General features: G+C 37.2%; 1 protein-coding gene across 2 annotated transcripts in view; it reads left to right on the top strand.

Annotated features, from left to right (window-relative positions):
- Positions 1 to 19,763, top strand: part of DNAJC15 (DnaJ heat shock protein family (Hsp40) member C15) — a 67,693-nt gene that overhangs the window by 16,923 nt on the left and 31,007 nt on the right. For both annotated transcript variants that reach the window (XM_028497815.2, XM_007114626.3), the window contains exons 2-3: positions 12,157 to 12,208; positions 14,505 to 14,578. In XM_028497815.2, coding sequence (XP_028353616.1) covers positions 12,157 to 12,208; positions 14,505 to 14,578 — 126 coding nt within the window. The remainder of the gene's footprint in view (positions 1 to 12,156; positions 12,209 to 14,504; positions 14,579 to 19,763) is intronic.

Below are 19,763 nucleotides of genomic sequence, written 5' to 3'. Positions count from 1 at the left end.
TCCTCTGCAGCATGTGGGATCTTCCCCGACCAGGGCTCGAACCCATGTCCCCTGCATTGGCAGGTGGATTCTTAACCACTGTGCCACCAGGGAAGTCCCCACACGTAATTCTTTGGCTGCTTAATTTTCTTCATAGCACATGTCACTTTCCATTGTATATTTTTCTGATTTCTATTGTTTATTGTCTATCTCTTTGAAATACTCAGAGATGGGAGAGAGTCTCCAAATGGCTGCTTGAAAAAAATGCCTGACTTTTTTTATTTGGAGTTTTGTTATTTTTCTTTGTTTAACAATTCAATTACTCCTTCATGTTTTTCTACATGGATCTGTGAATTATATTCATTTCATTTTTGTAATGAAGTTTACCTGGCACAGGCCCTTAACTTCATCTTCTTTTTCTTCTGTGAGACTTTTGGATATATATACCTGGTCCAGAATATTTTGAGACATGATTATGTGTTAATTTCTTAATTAAATTTAACTATCATTTTCCATTGTATTTTCCCATTTCAATCATAATTCCATCCACTAGCAGACACCAATACAGTACACAAATAATTCAAGTTCCAAAAGGCATCTGGATAGTGGGGATGCTTCTTAAGATCATTTTCATCCCATTATATTAACTTTTGAGAACCTACTATGTACTAGGTACTTTGTTAGATTTCGGAAATCCAAAGAGGTAAACAGTCCCTACCTCCAGAAGCTCACATTTTAGCAAGGGTTTGAAATAGGTAAGCCATTATTAAATAGTGTGCTATGTACTATAATAGAACTGCTAAGTACCATGGGGGTCACTAAAAAGTTTTACTTGAGTGAGGAGATGGGTGGCGAAAGTTTTACCTGGAGATGACCTTAAAGCTATTTGAAATAAGCAGGGATTTTCCAGGAGGAATGAGCAGAGAAGAACAGAAAGGATTAAGAGTAAAATTGTGGGAGTGAAGAAAGAACTAACAGACATCTACCATGTTTACACAGTGCGTTGGTCATTTTTCATAATCTTTTCTCATAAATCATTTTGAGCACGCTGTGATTAGGTTTTCACATTCCCACATTCCCATTTTATAGATGAGGAAATGGGCCTAGAGAGATCAGCTTAGGGTCGCAGATTTGGTAAATGTTGAGCTGGAATTGGAGCCCAGGCCTGATTAACTTTGAAGCACATGGATTATACATTCAGGGGTGAAAGGGTGGAAGATTGAGGAAGTTCATGCTTGCTTCATGGGTGAAAAACATGAAGGCTAATGATAAAAGTAAAATCTAGAACAGTAAGGGCAAAAAGGAATGGGGAATGGTATGAATCAAGGATGAAGGAGATGACGATACTGAGTGGATTTGAAAGCCCAGCCGCCATCAGAAACCATAATTTTGTAATGGTGCTATGTAGAGCGTTCATAAGACTTTTCTCCAGTCAGCTTTAGCAGTCTAGGCAGAGGATTCTTTTTTTAAAAAATAATTATTTATTTATTCTATTTATTTATTTGGTTGCGCCGGGTCTTATTTGCAGCACGTGGGCTCCTTTGTTGCAGCTTGCAGGCAAGCTGTGGCATGCATGTGGGAGCTAGTTCCCTGACCAGGGATCAAACCCCAGCCCCCTGCATTGGGAGTGCAGAGTCTTAACCACTGTGATTTCACTGGGAATTTACTGTTCGTTAAATTCTGCAATGCTATTATACATATGCTTAGACATTTTAAAATCTAAAATATCCATGCATTGTGTATGGTCAAAGGGGATGCAGTGAAAACTATGCTTTTTGGCATTTTTGGGAAATATAATCTAAAGTTGTCATGAATTTTTTAAAACTTAATTAAATACCATTGGCCAATAACACATAAATTAGTTATATGTGTACATATCATCTTTGTTTTCTGTGGTGACCGTGATGAGATTGTTAAAAACTGAATTTCCAAATTTGGTATGAATGGAATTTTTCTATTTTCCTTATATAGACCACTTTTCCCAAACACTGGTCTGGACCAGTTGTAAAAGAATTAGTGGGTAGAATTTTTAACTGATTTGTAACTGTATTAGTTTTTAGGTATATATGTGCACATATATACCTTTTTTATAGAAAGATCAACTTGTTATATATATGTGCTCGCATAATTTTATATAGAGAAAATGTATCTAAGAATTTATTTATATCTTCTGCAGGCCTAGAAAGTGTTAGCTACTTTTCTAACCATCTGAACCTTCAAAGAAAAAGTTTCAAAACTAAAATATTCATTTCATTTTTGTAATGAAGTTTACCTGGCACAGGCCCTTAACTTCATCTTCTTTTTCTTCTGTGAGACTTTTGGATATATATACCTGGTCCAGAATATTTTGAGACATGATTATGTGTTAATTTCTTAATTAAATTTAACTATCATTTTCCATTGTATTTTCCCATTTCAATCATAATTCCATCCACTAGCAGACACCAATACAGTACACAAATAATTCAAGTTCCAAAAGGCATCTGGATAGTGGGGATGCTTCTTAAGATCATTTTCATCCCATTATATTAACTTTTGAGAACCTACTATGTACTAGGTACTTTGTTAGATTTCGGAAATCCAAAGAGGTAAACAGTCCCTACCTCCAGAAGCTCACATTTTAGCAAGGGTTTGAAATAGGTAAGCCATTATTAAATAGTGTGCTATGTACTATAATAGAACTGCTAAGTACCATGGGGGTCACTAAAAAGTTTTACTTGAGTGAGGAGATGGGTGGCGAAAGTTTTACCTGGAGATGACCTTAAAGCTATTTGAAATAAGCAGGGATTTTCCAGGAGGAATGAGCAGAGAAGAACAGAAAGGATTAAGAGTAAAATTGTGGGAGTGAAGAAAGAACTAACAGACATCTACCATGTTTACACAGTGCGTTGGTCATTTTTCATAATCTTTTCTCATAAATCATTTTGAGCACGCTGTGATTAGGTTTTCACATTCCCACATTCCCATTTTATAGATGAGGAAATGGGCCTAGAGAGATCAGCTTAGGGTCGCAGATTTGGTAAATGTTGAGCTGGAATTGGAGCCCAGGCCTGATTAACTTTGAAGCATATGGATTATACATTCAGGGGTGAAAGGGTGGAAGATTGAGGAAGTTCATGCTTGCTTCATGGGTGAAAAACATGAAGGCTAATGATAAAAGTAAAATCTAGAACAGTAAGGGCAAAAAGGAATGGGGAATGGTATGAATCAAGGATGAAGGAGATGACGATACTGAGTGGATTTGAAAGCCCAGCCGCCATCAGAAACCATAATTTTGTAATGGTGCTATGTAGAGCGTTCATAAGACTTTTCTCCAGTCAGCTTTAGCAGTCTAGGCAGAGGATTCTTTTTTTAAAAAATAATTATTTATTTATTCTATTTATTTATTTGGTTGCGCCGGGTCTTATTTGCAGCACGTGGGCTCCTTTGTTGCAGCTTGCAGGCAAGCTGTGGCGTGCATGTGGGAGCTAGTTCCCTGACCAGGGATCAAACCCCAGCCCCCTGCATTGGGAGTGCAGAGTCTTAACCACTGTGATTTCACTGGGAATTTACTGTTCGTTAAATTCTGCAATGCTATTATACATATGCTTAGACATTTTAAAATCTAAAATATCCATGCATTGTGTATGGTCAAAGGGGATGCAGTGAAAACTATGCTTTTTGGCATTTTTGGGAAATATAATCTAAAGTTGTCATGAATTTTTTAAAACTTAATTAAATACCATTGGCCAATAACACATAAATTAGTTATATGTGTACATATCATCTTTGTTTTCTGTGGTGACCGTGATGAGATTGTTAAAAACTGAATTTCCAAATTTGGTATGAATGGAATTTTTCTATTTTCCTTATATAGACCACTTTCCCCAAACACTGGTCTGGACCAGTTGTAAAAGAATTAGTGGGTAGAATTTTTAACTGATTTGTAACTGTATTCGTTTTTAGGTATATATGTGCACATATATACCTTTTTTATAGAAAGATCAACTTGTTATAAATACGTGCTCGCATAATTTTATATAGAAAAAATGTATCTAAGAATTTATTTAGATCTTCTGCAGGCCTAGAAAGTGTTAGCTACTTTTCTAACCATCTGAACCTTCAAAGAAAAAGTTTCAAAACTAAAACTTCCTGAAGGCAGCCTTGTGGATGTTTAAAACAACAACAACAAAAATACCTTGTATGGCATCCACATTTACCATCTACTGTCTCCTACATATGTTTGACACCTATGGCCGTTTTAGCTTAGGCCAGAGTACAGGTGTATACATATCTTTCTTTTTAAATCACACTGCCTGTCTTATTTTCAGCCCATATTCTAATTTCCCTAAGTCAAGGAAGTTGCAACATTTTCCTAGTTTCTGTAAAAACATAGATGTAACGTGATATCAGTCTAGTTGCATGAGCAATCATAGACATTTATCCTGGTTATTGCCTAGTTGGTAGACAATGACAGTACTTATGGTACTAACACTATGCCTCACTCTCCATTTTGCTTTTAAATTGTCTTTTCAATGTCGTTTTTGTTCTGTTACTGGCAATTTAGTTTTAAAGCATCACTGTTTAAAAAAACATTCAGAAGAAAAATTGAAGCACATCATTGTGCTTGACATAGATCAAATATGGTGTTGCGTATATAAAAGAAATAAAATAGATCCTGTTAGCCTGCAGGTACAACACTGAAGTTTAAGTAAATGTGAAATAGCATAGTGATAAAGCATATGTGAAATTTTTTTCAACAGTAGTCAAATAGAGAGGATGTTGATGGAATTCTCTGATATTTACACAGTTATGCCAAATGAACCATGGGCTTTTTTTTTTAAGCCCCAGTATGCTTTAGATGTTATTTTACTTAAAAAAATTTAAGGTCAGATAAAGGTATGGCTGAGAGTTCTGCGTGAACTACTTGCTCAGATTTCAGATGGATTTTCCTGTGCTTCCTGTCTTCTGTATTTGCAACTAGATGATCTCTTTTTTCTGTTTGGGTCATTCACATATGTGGAGAGTTGGTGGAATATGTTGTTTTAGAGCTCTCTAAATTTGTGTCTGAAAAAAAAAATACAAATGACTTTCTAGTGACTGAAGAACAGGTAGTAGGTAAATATTTTTCTCTAGGAAACAAATAATATTCTTATTCTGGACCGTTTGAGGTTAAAGTTTTAACTTATTTGCTTATCTCTCTGACAGTTTTAGTATTTCCATAGAAAACTTTATGCGGAGGACCTTTATTCTTATTACAGAGTACAAAAATCTGGTAATGCAGGATGCATAAAAGTTTTAAAATTTCAAGTTGAGTTCTACTTCCAAATATTAGATTTTTGTTATCAATTGTTTATGCTCAAAAGGTATAAACTATTTTAATATCAAATTAATTGAAAATACTATTAAAGAGGTAAATCAGATACAGTCCCCTTCCAATAAATAATTTAATTCCAATAAGAAATGAATTGTTGATTAGCTATGCTAATACTTTGTCCATTTTCAGTGTGGATGAGTAAGACTTGATTGCACAGTTTAGGGTCATTTATTGAACATTCTTATTTGCTCCAATGATCTACCTAATTTGAGTTTGTTTTTGTTTTTAAAGGTTGCAAGGCCTTTAGTGTTTATCTTTCTATAAAGTTAGTCTTCAGAAATAGAGATTAATTCTGGCATTCGCATTATTTTTCTTATTGTACTATTATTGAATGAATGAGAAATGAAATATAAATGGCAGATCTTCTGATATGCTCTAGGAGCTCAAAGTAAATGAAACACCATCCTTATTTCAGTGAGCATTTGTTTATTTTTAATTTTAATTTTTTTTCTTATTTGTTTTGGCTGCGTTGGGTCTTCATTGCTGTGTGTGGGCTTCCTCTAGTTGTGGCGAGTGGAGGCCACTCTTCGTTGCAGTGTGTGGGCTTCTCATTGCAGTGGCTTCTCTTGTTGCGGAACGGTCCTAGAGTGCGCGGGCTTCAGTAGTTGCAGCGCATGGGCTCAGTAGTTGCAGCGCACGGGCTCAGTAGTTGCAGCGCACAGGCTCTAGAGCGCAGGCTCAGTAGTTGTGGCACACGGGTTTAGTTGCTCTGCAGCATGTGGAATCTTCCTGGACCAGGGATCCAACTCGTGTCCCCTGCATTGGCAGGCAGATTCTTAACCACTGCGCCACCAGGGAAGTCCACATTTATTTAAAAAATTTTTTTTTAATAATTTATTTAATTTATTTATTTTTGGCTGTGTTGGGTCTTCGTTGCTGCACGTGGGCTTTCTCTAGTTGTGGTGAGCAGGGGCTACTCTTCATTTCAGTGCGCAGGCTTCTCATTGCGGTGGCTTCTCTTGTTGTGGAGCATGGGCTCTAGGCACGCGGGCTTCAGTAGTTGTGGCTCGTGGGCTCTAGAGTGCAGTCTTGGTAGTTGTGGCACTCAGGCTTAGCTGCTCCACGGCACGTGGGAATCTTCCCAGACCAGGGATCCAACCAGTGTCCCCTGCATTGGCAGGTGGACTCTCAACCACTGCGCCATGGGGGAAGCCCCACATTTATTTATTTTTTAGAGCTTCTCATGTTGGGGTTTGTGAGCTGAAGGGCTTCAGGGAAACCCATGGATTCCTTCAAATTATATACAAAAATATTTGTGCTTTTCTAGGGTGTATATATATATTTGTGATTTTCTAAGGTGTTGATCCATGGAGTTCATCAGATTTTTTAAAAGCTCTTGCTATCTAGAAAAGCTTAAGGAGACGGAACACATCTAAGCATACATTAGTGAAATAAATGCGATAGGTTAAAAATAAAGATCTTTGGGAGATTAGCATAAACTTTGGAGGCTCACCATGTTTAGCATCCTGTAGAGGACCCATTTGATATAGGCCTTTGCCTTGTGTGTATAGTGACTGGTGTACAGTCATGCTTGTATCATTGAGGGTCCTGGTAGTAATGGATGGGTTCTTGGAACATAGTTTAACGAAGGGACTATTTGCAGAGTTGTGGGCATAGTTTAAAGTAACCAAAAAGGGATGATGAATCGCCCAGGGACTAGCACCAGTTGGAAACAGTTATCCACTCAGGCAAAGAGGCAAGGGGTTGGGAACTATGCTCCAGAACCCAGTGAGAGTTACAGGTATGGAAGAGGAGCCACTCAACAAGAGTCATGGCCAAAGAGGAAATATAGCAGGGAATAAGTTGTACTATTGTTTCTACTTCCTTCCACTCTTTGCTTTTTTGCTGATGCTTCCTGTTGGGAAAAAGTCTCATGTGCATAGCCTTTCAACCCCTCTTGGCCTCGTAAGAATGGGTCTTGGACTTGGGACACTTCCTTACCAAGAGATGAGGAGCTCACACAACATGTACTTTGTGGGATTATCGTCCCGTTTCAGGCTTGCCCCAGCTTTCAGTATTTCAGACTCTAGGGATAGTGTGGGATAAAGAGGGGGAGGGTGCTCGTGGGCCAATTTCCCTTTGTCAGCTGGCTGGCAGCCATTAGCCGTATGAGACTAGTGCACATGACAGGAGCTGATCTTATTACTCTGTCTCTTCTCTATGTGAGTAAATCATTGTTCTACCTAGTGCTTGACTGTTGTGTTTTCCTTTACAACCTTGATACCGAGATATAATGGGCAGAAATGTATAGAGTCCTTTTATGGGATTGGTAACCAGTGCATGGTGTTCTGGTCAACACTTCCTCTCACTGGCAAAACCCAACCAGAAGCGAGAGAGGGCAAGCGAGGACTGGATAATGTAGTCTTTTGAGATAAGGGAAGACAGAGGTAAAGAGCAGGGCAGAGAAGGGTGGAAAATGAATCTGGAGAGACAAATGGAGAATAATTATCAGAGTACTCAATATTTAATTTGTTAAATTAAATTGAATTTTTAATTGTTAAACACAATTGAGCCTTACGTATTGTTAGATTAAAGTGAAAAATGATCAAATGTCTGATGATTTAATGTTTCTGATATAAATACCTTGACATAAAAATTTCTTTAGAATAATGAGGCAACTATTTGTCTCATATATATATATATTTGAATAGTAGAAATAATAAAAATGATGCAATAATCAACTTATAAAATTGTGAAATTAAAATAACTCAACTTTTCAAGACTTTATGTTTTTCAAATATGCATTTTTCAAAATGTGAAAATTTATCTAACCTAGAGAAGACCAATTCATTTTCCACGGCCTACCTCAAAAACCACTTCTGTGAATCTTCTTTTACTTGGACAAAGTTAAGAGTTTGTGAAGCATTGTTCGTATTTCTGTTACACCACTTACATTCCTAATCTTATAGATAACATTAAAGTGGTTCACGTTTACTGCCTGTTTACTATGTGCCAAGCCACTGTGCTAAGTCCTTTACATACATTATTAATATTATCCTCAGAATAACCCTAGAAGTGTAGATATTATTGCTTGGTGCTTGATGCATTGGTGGATAGAACAAATTCCACAAAGGCCAGAGATCTTTATATTCTTGTATTAATGTTTCTACAACATTTTGGTTTTGTGGTTATTGTTAGTATTCATATGTTTATTAGCCATTTAGATTTTTTTCTATGAAGTCCCTGACCTACTTTTTTTTTAAAAAAAAATATTTTATTTATTTATTTATTTTTGGCTATGTTGGGTCTTAGTTATGACACACGGGATCTTCGATGTGGCATGTGAGATCTTTCGTTGCAGCACGTGGGCTCTTTGTTGTGGCACGTGGGCTTAGTTGCCCCGCGGCATGTGGGATCTCAGTTCCCCGACCAGGGATCAAACCCATGTCCCCTATATTGGAAGGTGGATTCTTTACCACTGGACCCACCAGGGAAGTCCCCCTGGACTCTTTTGTTCATTTTCTACTGGATCATCTGTCTTTTTAATGTGGAGGAATTCTCTGTATTTTTGGGTATGTGCTCATCGTTATGTGTTGCAAATGACTTCTCCCATTCTGTGGCTGGTTCAAGCTGAAATATTAAGAATATGTCAGATCTTGATAGGCAAAGATAAATATTTCTAGTCAGATGAAAGAATAAACAAGTTTTATGAGGAAGGAAAATAAGTTCACACTTGAAAACAGTTGAGTACTTTAAAAAAATAAATTTATTTATTTATTTATTTATGGCTGAGTTGGGTCTTCGTTGCTACTTGCAGGCTTTCTCTAGTTGCGGTGAGCGGGGGCTACTCTTCGTTGCGGTGTGCAGGCTTCTCATTGCGGTGGCTTCTGTTGATGCAGAGCACGGGCTCTAGGCGCGTGGGCTCCAGTAGTTGTGGTGCGCTGGCTCAGTAGTTGTGGCTCACAGGCTCAGTAGTTGTGGCGCACAGGCTTTGTTGCTCCGTGGCATGTGGGATCTTCCGGGACCAAGAATATGTCAGATCTTGATAGGCAAAGATAAATATTTCTAGTCAGATGAAAGAATAAACAAGTTTTATGAGGAAGGAAAATAAGTTCACACTTGAAAACAGTTGAGTACTTTAAAAAAATAAATTTATTTATTTATTTATTTATGGCTGAGTTGGGTCTTCGTTGCTACTTGCAGGCTTTCTCTAGTTGCGGTGAGCGGGGGCTACTCTTCGTTGCGGTGTGCAGGCTTCTCATTTCAGTGGCTTCTGTTGATGCAGAGCATGGGCTCTAGGCGCGTGGGCTCCAGTAGTTGTGGTGCGCTGGCTCAGTAGTCGTGGCTCACAGGCTCAGTAGTTGTGGCGCACAGGCTTTGTTGCTCCGTGGCATGTGGGATCTTCCGGGACCAGGGCTCGAACCCGTGTCCCCTGCATTGGCAGGTGGATTCTTAACCACTGCGCCACCAGGGAAGTCCCAGTTGAGTACCTTCGTTGGACTGAGGATCCTTAAAGTGCACCAATGGAAAATAAGACTGGAAAACTCAAAATATGTAGCCCCTGGGAAGCTCTAGAAAATGGCAAAACTATACCTCAACAGAACATCTTTTTGAAATCAATACTCGTTTCCCTTCAGTTCAGGAGTAATTACGTCTAGACAACCTGAAGGGAACCTCAAAGACTGTTTGGCCTCTTGCTAGCTACCTCTAGGCTTGTCCTTCTCTGCCAGGGAGAGAATCTTCCTTTACTGAGATTGCCCTAGTGCTCTGCCTGGTGAAAAGGTGAATCTTAGAACTGGAGCTGAGGACTTCCCTGGTGGCGCAGTGGTTAAGAATCCGCCTGCCAACGCAGGAGACACGGGTTCCAGCCCTGGTCCAGGAAGATCCCACCTGCTGCAGAGCAACTAAGCCTGTGCACCACAACTACTGAGCATGCAGTCTAGAACCTGCGAGCCACAACTGCTGAGCCCACATGCCACAACTACTGAAGCCCGCGCGCTTAGAGCCTGTGCTCCGCAACAAGAGAAGCCACTGCAATGAGAAGCCTGCACGTTGCAGCGAAGAGTAGACCCCGCTCACCGCAACTAGAGAAAGACCGCATACAGCAACGAAGACTCAGTGAAGCAAAATAAATAAATAAATTTATTTAAAAAAGAAAAGTCTAACTCTTTAACAAAAAAAAGAACTGGGGCTTCCCTGGTGACGCAGTGGTTGAGAGTCCGCCTGCTGATGCAGGGGACACGGTGCCGCGGAGCAGCTAGACCCGTGAGCCATGGCTGCTGAGCCTGCGCGTCCGGAGCCTGTGCTCCTCAACGGGAGAGGCCACAACAGTGAGAGGCCCGAGTACCACAAAAAAAAAAAAAAAAAAAAAAAAAAAAAAAAAAAGAACTGGAACTGAGGAGGGGAAACCTAGATGAACTTTCCTCATCTTGTCTATGAAGAGCTCTAGACTTCTAAGAGAGAGTTACTGGGTGTTAAAGTTAGAGCACCATCATCCAGTTGGCCTTTGTGTCTTGATGTTTATCCTTATAGAGTCTCCTCTTGAAGACTTGGGGCTTTCATTTCCTAAGACTTGCATTCCCTTACAGAACTTGAAAACTGATGGCTATAGGGCTTTTCGGTTTTACTATCCCTCTAGTCTCAGCCTCCATCTTATCATTTCTGCTATACTGTTGTGAAATGACTCCATTCTATTCCCTAGTGAGATTATTGTAGCTTTTTTTTTAGTTTTTGGATCTTATGGGTTTACCTCTTTCACCACTAATCAGACAAAAACCGTTTCTATAGTGTCTCTCCTTAATTCTGATCCCATCAAAATTTGATTTGGCTGTAAGTACCTGAAAACTGAAAATAGTAGTAGTATCTTAGGAAGACAATTTTATTTTTATCTCATGTAAATAGAAGCAGTCCAGGGGTGCTGTGGCAGCTCCATGATCATCCAGGACACGGTCTCCTTTTATCTCATTGTTCTTCCTTTCTTATCTGACATGGCAGCTCCTGGTATAATGTCTACATTGCAGCCAGCAGGAAGGAGGAATGGAAAGGGAGAAGGACATTCCACCATCCCATGAAGGACTTCTCTGAGGCTGCACACACCACTCTGCTTATATCCTATAAGCCAACACTTAATAAACATAGCTGTACCTAAGTCTAAGGCGGAGCTTGGAAATATGTGTCTGGCTAAAAATAGGAATTTTGATCCTGTAGAAGAAGGGGAAAATGGATCTTGGGGGGGCAACCGTTGATCTTTGCTACATAAAACCTTTTTCTTTTGTGACAGATATTTTCCCAAGGTGGTTAAGGAGAAAAGCATAGTCTGATATGGAGTATATAACTAATTTAAAATTTATCAGGATGAGCCCATAACTTTAAATTCTGAATTCTTGGCTCTTACTGTAAAATTTTTACATTGGTCTAGAAAGGTAGAAGTAGCTAACTCTTAAGTTATTCATCACTTTTACTAATTTTTCACAGTTTGACTTCTTTTCTAAACATGGATACGTTTTATCAAATTTTTTAAATATAGCAGAGTCCATTGAGCATTGCATATGTAAAGGAGGAGGAAATACTTACCTTTTAGCTTTATAGAAGATAAATACATTAAACCCACTATTAAGAATAGTCTATAGAAAACATTTTAGCAATAGGTAACATAAAAGCTCTTGGTTAGAACAAATTCAAATACATGGAAATTAAATGAAATCTAGAATTATTTTAATTCACTGAAAAGTAGCTGTAATCCTGAAGATTTTAAAAAATTCTACACCACAGAGCTTGAGGAAAATGTGTTATTAATCATAATTATTCTCATTATTTTAAATGATTTACTTTAAAAACCCAGTATGTAACACTATAAGTGATAATCATTCTTTCCTCCATAGGCAAGAAGTTTGATAGCTGTGGGACTTGGTATTGCAGCTGTTGGATTTGCAGGTAAGATAAATAAAGGATATATATCAGTAAATGTTGCAGGAGAAATATTTCCAAGCAGCTTCTATAGTGATTCATGAGAAAAACTCTTAGTATTCTGAGGTTTTTGATTTTAAGACATACGTTCCCATTCTTTGCAACATTTAGTCACTGAAGATTTGTCAGTGCAGTAAAATCTAGATAAACTTTGTAGTGAAGGAAATTAACGATACAAAAGCTAGGAAAACTAGCCCCAATAATAATTGATCTTCCTGACATTTTTTTAGTTTGAGCTATAGTGTACTATTAAAAAATAAAATCTCTTTAATATGAAGCAGTGTTAAGTGATAATGGGGCTCTTTTATTCTCCCATATTTTTTTCTTGCCGATAAGAATACACATTTTCTGAGCTGTCAGTTCTTTCTGATGAGCGTAGCCATTCTTTATAGTATATTTATCATTTGTTTTAACATGTTGGTGTAATTTCTTTGACAAACCCAGCAGAATTTCTTTTACTGCCAAAATCTTTTTAGAAAGAATAGTTATAAAGATTTAAAGTAAAATTGCTGTCTCTTCTAACCATTAATTTATAGTTTTAAATTGCATAGCTATTCCCTAATTAAATGTTAATCTGAGAGCATTTCCTTGTTGATAAAGATTTACATTTTTCACTTAGCATTTGTGTCTCTTAAGTTCCATGGATTTGATCTTGTTAATTGGATCTTCTTTTTAGGTGGAGCTACATTCCATTGTGGTTATATGCAGTGAGATCCAATAGAAAAAGAGACATAAAAGATTTTGTTTTGTTTTGTATAATATTTAATTCCACACAACTCTGTTTAAAGCACCTTACCAGTAAGAACTTTAAAATCAGGAAGATCAGTGGTTCAGATTCTCTTGGTCTTGTACTGTCAAAGTCTTGTGTCTCATATAACTATAGTTAACTACTTACTGAGGTTTCATGAGAAGAGTATCATGTCTGGAAAGGAATTCTGACAAACTTGCCCATAAACATAAAACAATTTTTGTATTAATTACTGTAGCAGCATAGGCATAGTTATTTCAAATTCAAATGTAAGAGTTTTATTTGAAATTAGAGAAAGATATACTTTTGCCAAGGTCTTGTTTCTACAATGAGAAGAATTGGTGTATGTATTCTATACATACTACTCTGTTGCCAAATTCAGTTTACTAACTAGAATATTAATAGCAGGCAGTTCTCTTTCAGGGTCAAATACGACTGAAGAGTAGAATTTAGGAGAAAGTACCCCTAGACTATTGGAACTAGATCTTCTCCTTTGTGGTTAAAGTAAATGTCCAGATGTCACTTCTTGAAGCCTTTAATTGCTTTTTTACATTGAGATTGCATGATTGTGGTTTTGAAGGAATTTTGAGGCACTTTAAAAGCCATATTTTATACTGTTGTAGAATCAAATGGAAGTTGATGTTTATATAAGAGATTTAGATGAGTTAGGGTTTCAGCTTCATTTAATTTTACTTTATTTAATGTTCTACTTGATCTCAAGAGCTTTTTATCTCCTACTTAGATTGGCTATTTCACATCTTCCTATGTCTAGCATCCTTTGTTTTTCCCTGTAACATGTTGTTTGCACAGGAATGACAGTATATTTAGACAGGTTACTTCTTATAAAACATCTATGTAGTTGAACTTTCCCAGTAGAAATCTTGATTTGCAAATAACGTTATGGTTAGAAATTGAATTTAAGTTCAGAGGGTCATAACTGGTTTTCTAGCAGAGCTTTGGGAAAAGAGACCCTAGTATTAGTAGACACACATTCTGATTAGGGTACAAAAGGGAAATTAGCCAGATAATATTTTATTCTTGTTCTATGCCCTCAAAACAATTTAGGACCTGTTTTGCTATTGATACTTGGTTGTCCAGACTCAGAGGAGTTGTGATTATTAGGGTGTCTGAGAAAGGAAAGCACTAATGTAAAAGAAGCTTTTAGGAGAGTAGTCATCCTCAGTGAGAAATTGAGTACTAGGATGTTATTGTTTTTATGACCTGTAACATTGTCTAAAAAGTAGGATTTTATACATAGCCATTGAAATTTTCTAATTTTTTAATTATGAACTAAAGCTTAATTTAATAGCTATGAAAATTATATTAAAATGAAATCTGTCCTCCATTTAATAAATTAGAAATTTGAAAAAATGTGACTGTCTTTCTGGTAGATTTTGAGATAGTTATTAAAATAACATATAAAGTAAACTATTAATAAATACTATGGTGAACACTTTGTGGGTGTTGGCTTTCATTATAGAAAATATATTTGCTTTTATTCCTGTTACTACTTAGGTCGCTACACATTTCAAATCTGGAAACCTCTAGGACAAGTAATCACAGAAACTGCAAAGAAGATTTCAGCTCCTGTAAGTGAAAAATGGCTTTAGTTAGAAATCTAACCTTGCTTTGATTTTTGTTTATATGCCATTATTGATAGTAATTCAGAAAAATGTTTTGGATTTTCATACAAATGTGTGTATCATTGGCAACTTTATTGATTTAGTTTCTTTTAAGTTTCTTGGTCATGTTATTTTATATCTAAGCTTATTCCTGACTGACTTTTAATTATCATATTCCTTTTAATAGTATTATATCAACTTTGAGGTAATTTATTTTCCTTGTTTAATTAGTATTCATCTAGTGATTGTCCTGTGCCAGGGGCTAGGCATAGCTGGTGAACAAAACAGACATGGTCCCTGTCCTGATGGAGCTTACCCAAAAGTTTATTTCATCTTCAAATTTGCAACTAGTTCCCTCGTACCACCGCACCTGGCTATCTCAAACATAAAATTATACGATTCCAACCTTGAAACCTATAGGGCTTATACATTCATCTACCAGCATTACAGCTACTCTGCTGAGCTGAATATAAGGAAAAAATGAATGATAGTAGGTATCTAAAAAGCTATAGTGCGGTGAACTGTGGTTTGTGACCACTGGAGACCATGCAAAGAAAACTCACTGAAGCAGTACAACATAAACATTGATTTCTGGGAAACAGAAGATCTGGGATAGATCGGCTTGGCTTACAGCAATTTAAGAATGAATGGCTTGTTTTAGCAAAGGCATTATAGGCTTGTGAGGCTTAGTTAGTCATGAACAATAACCACACTTTCAAAGGATGACATACTATATTATGACAGATAATTAAACTCGGGGTCAAAAGAACTGCAAGTGATTTTGCAGACTTATAAATGTATGTCTGTGATTAGAGGGAGCATGTGTATATTTTCTGTTTTCCTGTTTATATTTTATTTGGCTAAAGTATTAATAGGTATATAGCATTCATTCAATAAATGTTCATTAAGCACTTACTACATATTGGACATTATTGTGGGAGTGGGAGGTAGTCATGAACCAGACAAAGACACTGCCCCCTAGGAGTTTACTTTTTAGTGGAAACAATTAACAAATAAATAAGATATATAATATGTAGAAGTGTTGAAGGTAGAAGTTTAGTTTTCTTTAGAGAACTAAATCAGCGTAAGAGATTGATTCTTTAACAGCAGAGACGAATCTATATTAGGTCCGGGAAGGCCTCTCTGAGAAGATGAGGGAGTAGGCCATGTGAACGTGTGAAGAAAGAGCTTTCTAGTGGGAACGCTGCAAAGGTCCCGAGGTGGATATGAGTTTAGCAGCCAGAGTAACTCCAGTGGAGTATGTGGAAGGAGTAGTGGTAGTTTGGGCCCAGATCAATTAGGGCCAAATAGACTGTGACAAAGACAGCAGATTTTGGTTTAAGTGTAATGGAAAGCCTTTGGAAGGTTTTGAGCATGTGGGCAACATGATTACCAATTTAGGTGATCACTCTGCCTGCTGCAAAGAGTATAGACTAGAGTGAGTCAGAGGAGAAGCTGTGAAACCTGTTAAGAGGGTACTGAGGTAGTCCAGGGACTTAGGTGATGGTGGCTTGACATAGTTATTTAAATGTCTTTCCATATGTTTATGTATAGCAAGTTGAGAGACTTTCAGAAATCAGTTCTCTCCTGTTATGCTGATCTTCAGTATATATATTTATACCATAAATAGACTTGTGTTTTGTAGAACTACATTATTTAACACTGAAAGGAAAAGAGAGAAAGAAAATGAGAAACATTTCACTGCTCTGTGGAGGTTCACAGATAAGGTAAAATAGTTTAAGAGTTTATTTTGGGTATCCTGAATGCAGCCCCTGCATTTCTTTTTTCTTTTCAAAGGTGTCTCTATTTATTTATTTATTTATTTATTTATTTATTGGCTGCGTTGGGTCTTCGTTGCTGTGCGAAGGCTTTCTCTAGTTGTGGCGAGAGGGGGCTACTCTTCGTTGCAGTGTGTGGACTTCTCATTGTGGTGGCTTCTCGTTGTGGAGCACGGGCTCTAGGCGCATTGGGTCTTTGTTGCTGCACGCAGGTTTTTTGTAGTTGTGGCGAGCAGGGGCTACTCTTCAGTGCATTGTGTGGGCTTCTCATTGCGGTGGCTTCTCTCACTGCAGAGCACGGGCTCTAGGCACACGGGCTTCAGTTGTTGTGGCATGCGGGCTCAGTAGTTGTGGCTCGCGGGCTCTAGAGTGTAGACTCAGTAGTTGTGGCTCACTGGCTTAGTTGCTCCATGGCATGTGGGATCTTCCTGGACCAGGGCTCGAACCTGTGTCCCCTGCATTGGCAGGCGGATTCTTAACCACTGCGCTACCAGGGAAGTCCCAGCCCCTGCATTTCTTAAGGAGAGAAAAGTGATACGTGCCCCCTTTCCCTCCCTTTTGTGGGATTCAAGTTAAGACAAGTGCGTTTTGATAAATCTGGCCCCTTTTCCACAAAGTACTACTCTTGCAGTTTGCAGTGAAACATCTTGGAATATCTTTATAATCATCATAATTATACCTCAGTGAAGACAGCAGTTTTAAAAATACTTCTTTAAATATTAATTGTTCCAGGGAAATTGAGGAATGAAATATATACATACTTTCTCTTGGCACTGATTCCAAAAAGCCAAATTCATGAGACCAGCATTTACAGTGTTTTGATTTTGTAACTGTGTTCATTATTGAATCAAATAGAGTTACTAACAAATAGGGACTGTAGTCGTGTATCAATAAATCCCTGTCACCCAAAGGAGAGTGTTCAAGGCTCAAGTTCCTATGGGTTCTCTTTTCATTTTTTCTTAAACTTTATTTGCTTCTTCAATGCTTTAACATCATCTTTTTCTTAAATCTCATCTTTCTTTTTCTCATGCTTTTTTCCCCATTCTTCTGGAATATTGCCTAGAATAATTTTGTTCATATGGAATGCATGGAGAGTTTGTTTCTTTCCCTCTCACTGTTGTCATGTAGCTGCTGGCTCCTTGGAATCTGGTGGAGCCAGTATTAGAGGGATACTACAGAAGTCTCTGCTCAGACGGAATCTCCGTGCCCACCTTTATACTTTCCTGCATACTCTCAGCCACATTTTTTGGTGCTCTCAGACTTAGCCAGATTTTCTGGTGTTCTTTTTCCTTTGTACACTACTTGTTTTGATTTTGATTTTCTTTTGTTTGCGCTTTTGGTTTTTAGGTTGGGGTGATTTTTGTTTGTGTGTTTATTGTTTAGTTCTGGAAATTTGGGGGATTTTCTCTTTATTATTGATGTTCTGAAATTTCACAGGAATTTTTAGTCTTGGCTTATGTGAAAATTGTCTATTTTTTGTTCTGTAAGATCCTCATATATTTTTTCTTTATTTTTTCCTTCCAATGTGTCTCTGCTCCTGGAACTCATATAAGTGGCCTTTCTTAGCAGTTTGGTAGATTTACTTCAACAATTTAATTGAATGAGAAGATTGGCAGTGTGCTGTGAGCACGTAGATGGCTTATAACAACAGTCATGTCTCTTCCAAATGAAGGAGCCCAGAGGCAGTCTTGGAACCTCCAGAACCCAGGAGTGGTTGAATACTACGTGTATTTTACTGATTGGCATAACTGTCCCCCTCTTCAGCCCTCTGGGTTCAGTGTGATCTGTTGGTACTCGCCTTTGCTTCTCTTGGGACCTACCACCCACAGTTGGATGCATCCCAGGCATGTGATTCTCTTTCTTGGCCTGAGGGCTAAAGTGGTAGGTGGCAGGCCCTTATGCCCTATGCTAATGGAGTTAGGAGTGGTCTCTCTCTGCTGTTCTGGTTTAATTAATTACCGTGATGTTATTTTTTTGTATTTGTTGACTCTGAATTTAGTCAGAGGGGCTGCTAAATTGGGGCTGCTGTGATTTTTTTCTATATGTGCAGTCTTACCTGTTTTCAATCTTCCAGGATTTCTTCAAACTGTCTTGTTTGCTTCTTGATCCAGTTCTTGTTTTCTAGGCCTCTTATGGATTTTTCTTGTTTAAAATATCTCTTTTCTCATTTCAAAGGCACTTTGGAAAGCAAAAGGCTTTTCTTATTCAGTCTGCTGTTTTGAACCAGTACCTTTTACTTGATTTTTTAAAGTATTAATGTATATTAATTGACCCAGCTAATTGTCTAATTACCCCTAATTTATTTCTTGGGGAAAAAACCCAAGTCATTTATCTTCTTTTGAGGCTTTTATTTTTCTATTTGTTAATTTTTCTTTTTACTTGAATACAAGTTTTTAAAATTGGACTTACATTGTTTTATGGTTAAGTGAAATTCATGGAAATAACACTAATTAAAATCATCCTTCTGTGGCTCTATAAATCAAATAGATTATTATATATAATTAAAGTTTATAGTTTATGGTAAATGTGTTTCTTCTCTTAAGACTATGGATTGATATATTTTCCTGGTTGTTTGGAGGGCTTTTATGTTTCAAGTGATTGAGTAAACTAGCTAATGAAGACTTTAACTTGGTTCGTTTCACATCTTCTTTAATAATATATAGCACTACAGCATTCAATGTTAATTTTAGAAGGAAAATTATTTTTATTTTTGTTTATCTATATATACTTTATAAATAAAATAATACAAAATAATAATTTGTAAGGTTCAGGGTGTGTTTCCAATAGACAGCAGAATAAATCCCACTATTTCTGTTCTTGGAAATTCTATTAGAAAAATATAACCATCTACTCCATCTGTTTGATGATATACTTGTTCATTTGAATTTAAACATTTCCCTGACCCACGAGTGTTGTCAGAAAATAGTTCTGCATTGCTTATGTCTGTATATCCTAATATAATGCAGTATTGGTGTATTACTTGTAAGCTTCAAAGGGCTTACAAATTCTTTTTAAAATTATGTAATGTAAAACCTAAATTCCATATGAGTTTAGAAGGCATGATTTTTTCTGAAGTAGCATGAGGTTTTTTTTTTTTGTTTTCTCTGTCTGCCTTTCTGTATATAGCCCCTAAATATTAAATGTCTGTCCTCAAAAATGATAAGTTCCTTTAGAAGGATTGTGATGATTGTATATTTACTTGTAAGCTTATTTGTAAACAGGTCAGTGTTTTAGGGTATGAGCCTCATCCAGATGCTAGACTTTAAGTAACCTTTTCTTAGTCTCCTTTTCTACCTGGAAAAAACAAAGGAAAAAATTTGCTTAGATATAATGGCTACTTTTAGGGTTAATGAGCTTTGTGAATATAGTGGAAA

This window comes from Physeter macrocephalus, chromosome 13, assembly GCF_002837175.3.
Source record: "Physeter macrocephalus isolate SW-GA chromosome 13, ASM283717v5, whole genome shotgun sequence".
NCBI classification, from domain to species: Eukaryota; Metazoa; Chordata; class Mammalia; order Artiodactyla; family Physeteridae; genus Physeter; species Physeter macrocephalus.
Note: the sequence above shows the minus strand (reverse complement) of the source record. Positions and strands in the feature narration are given on the sequence as shown.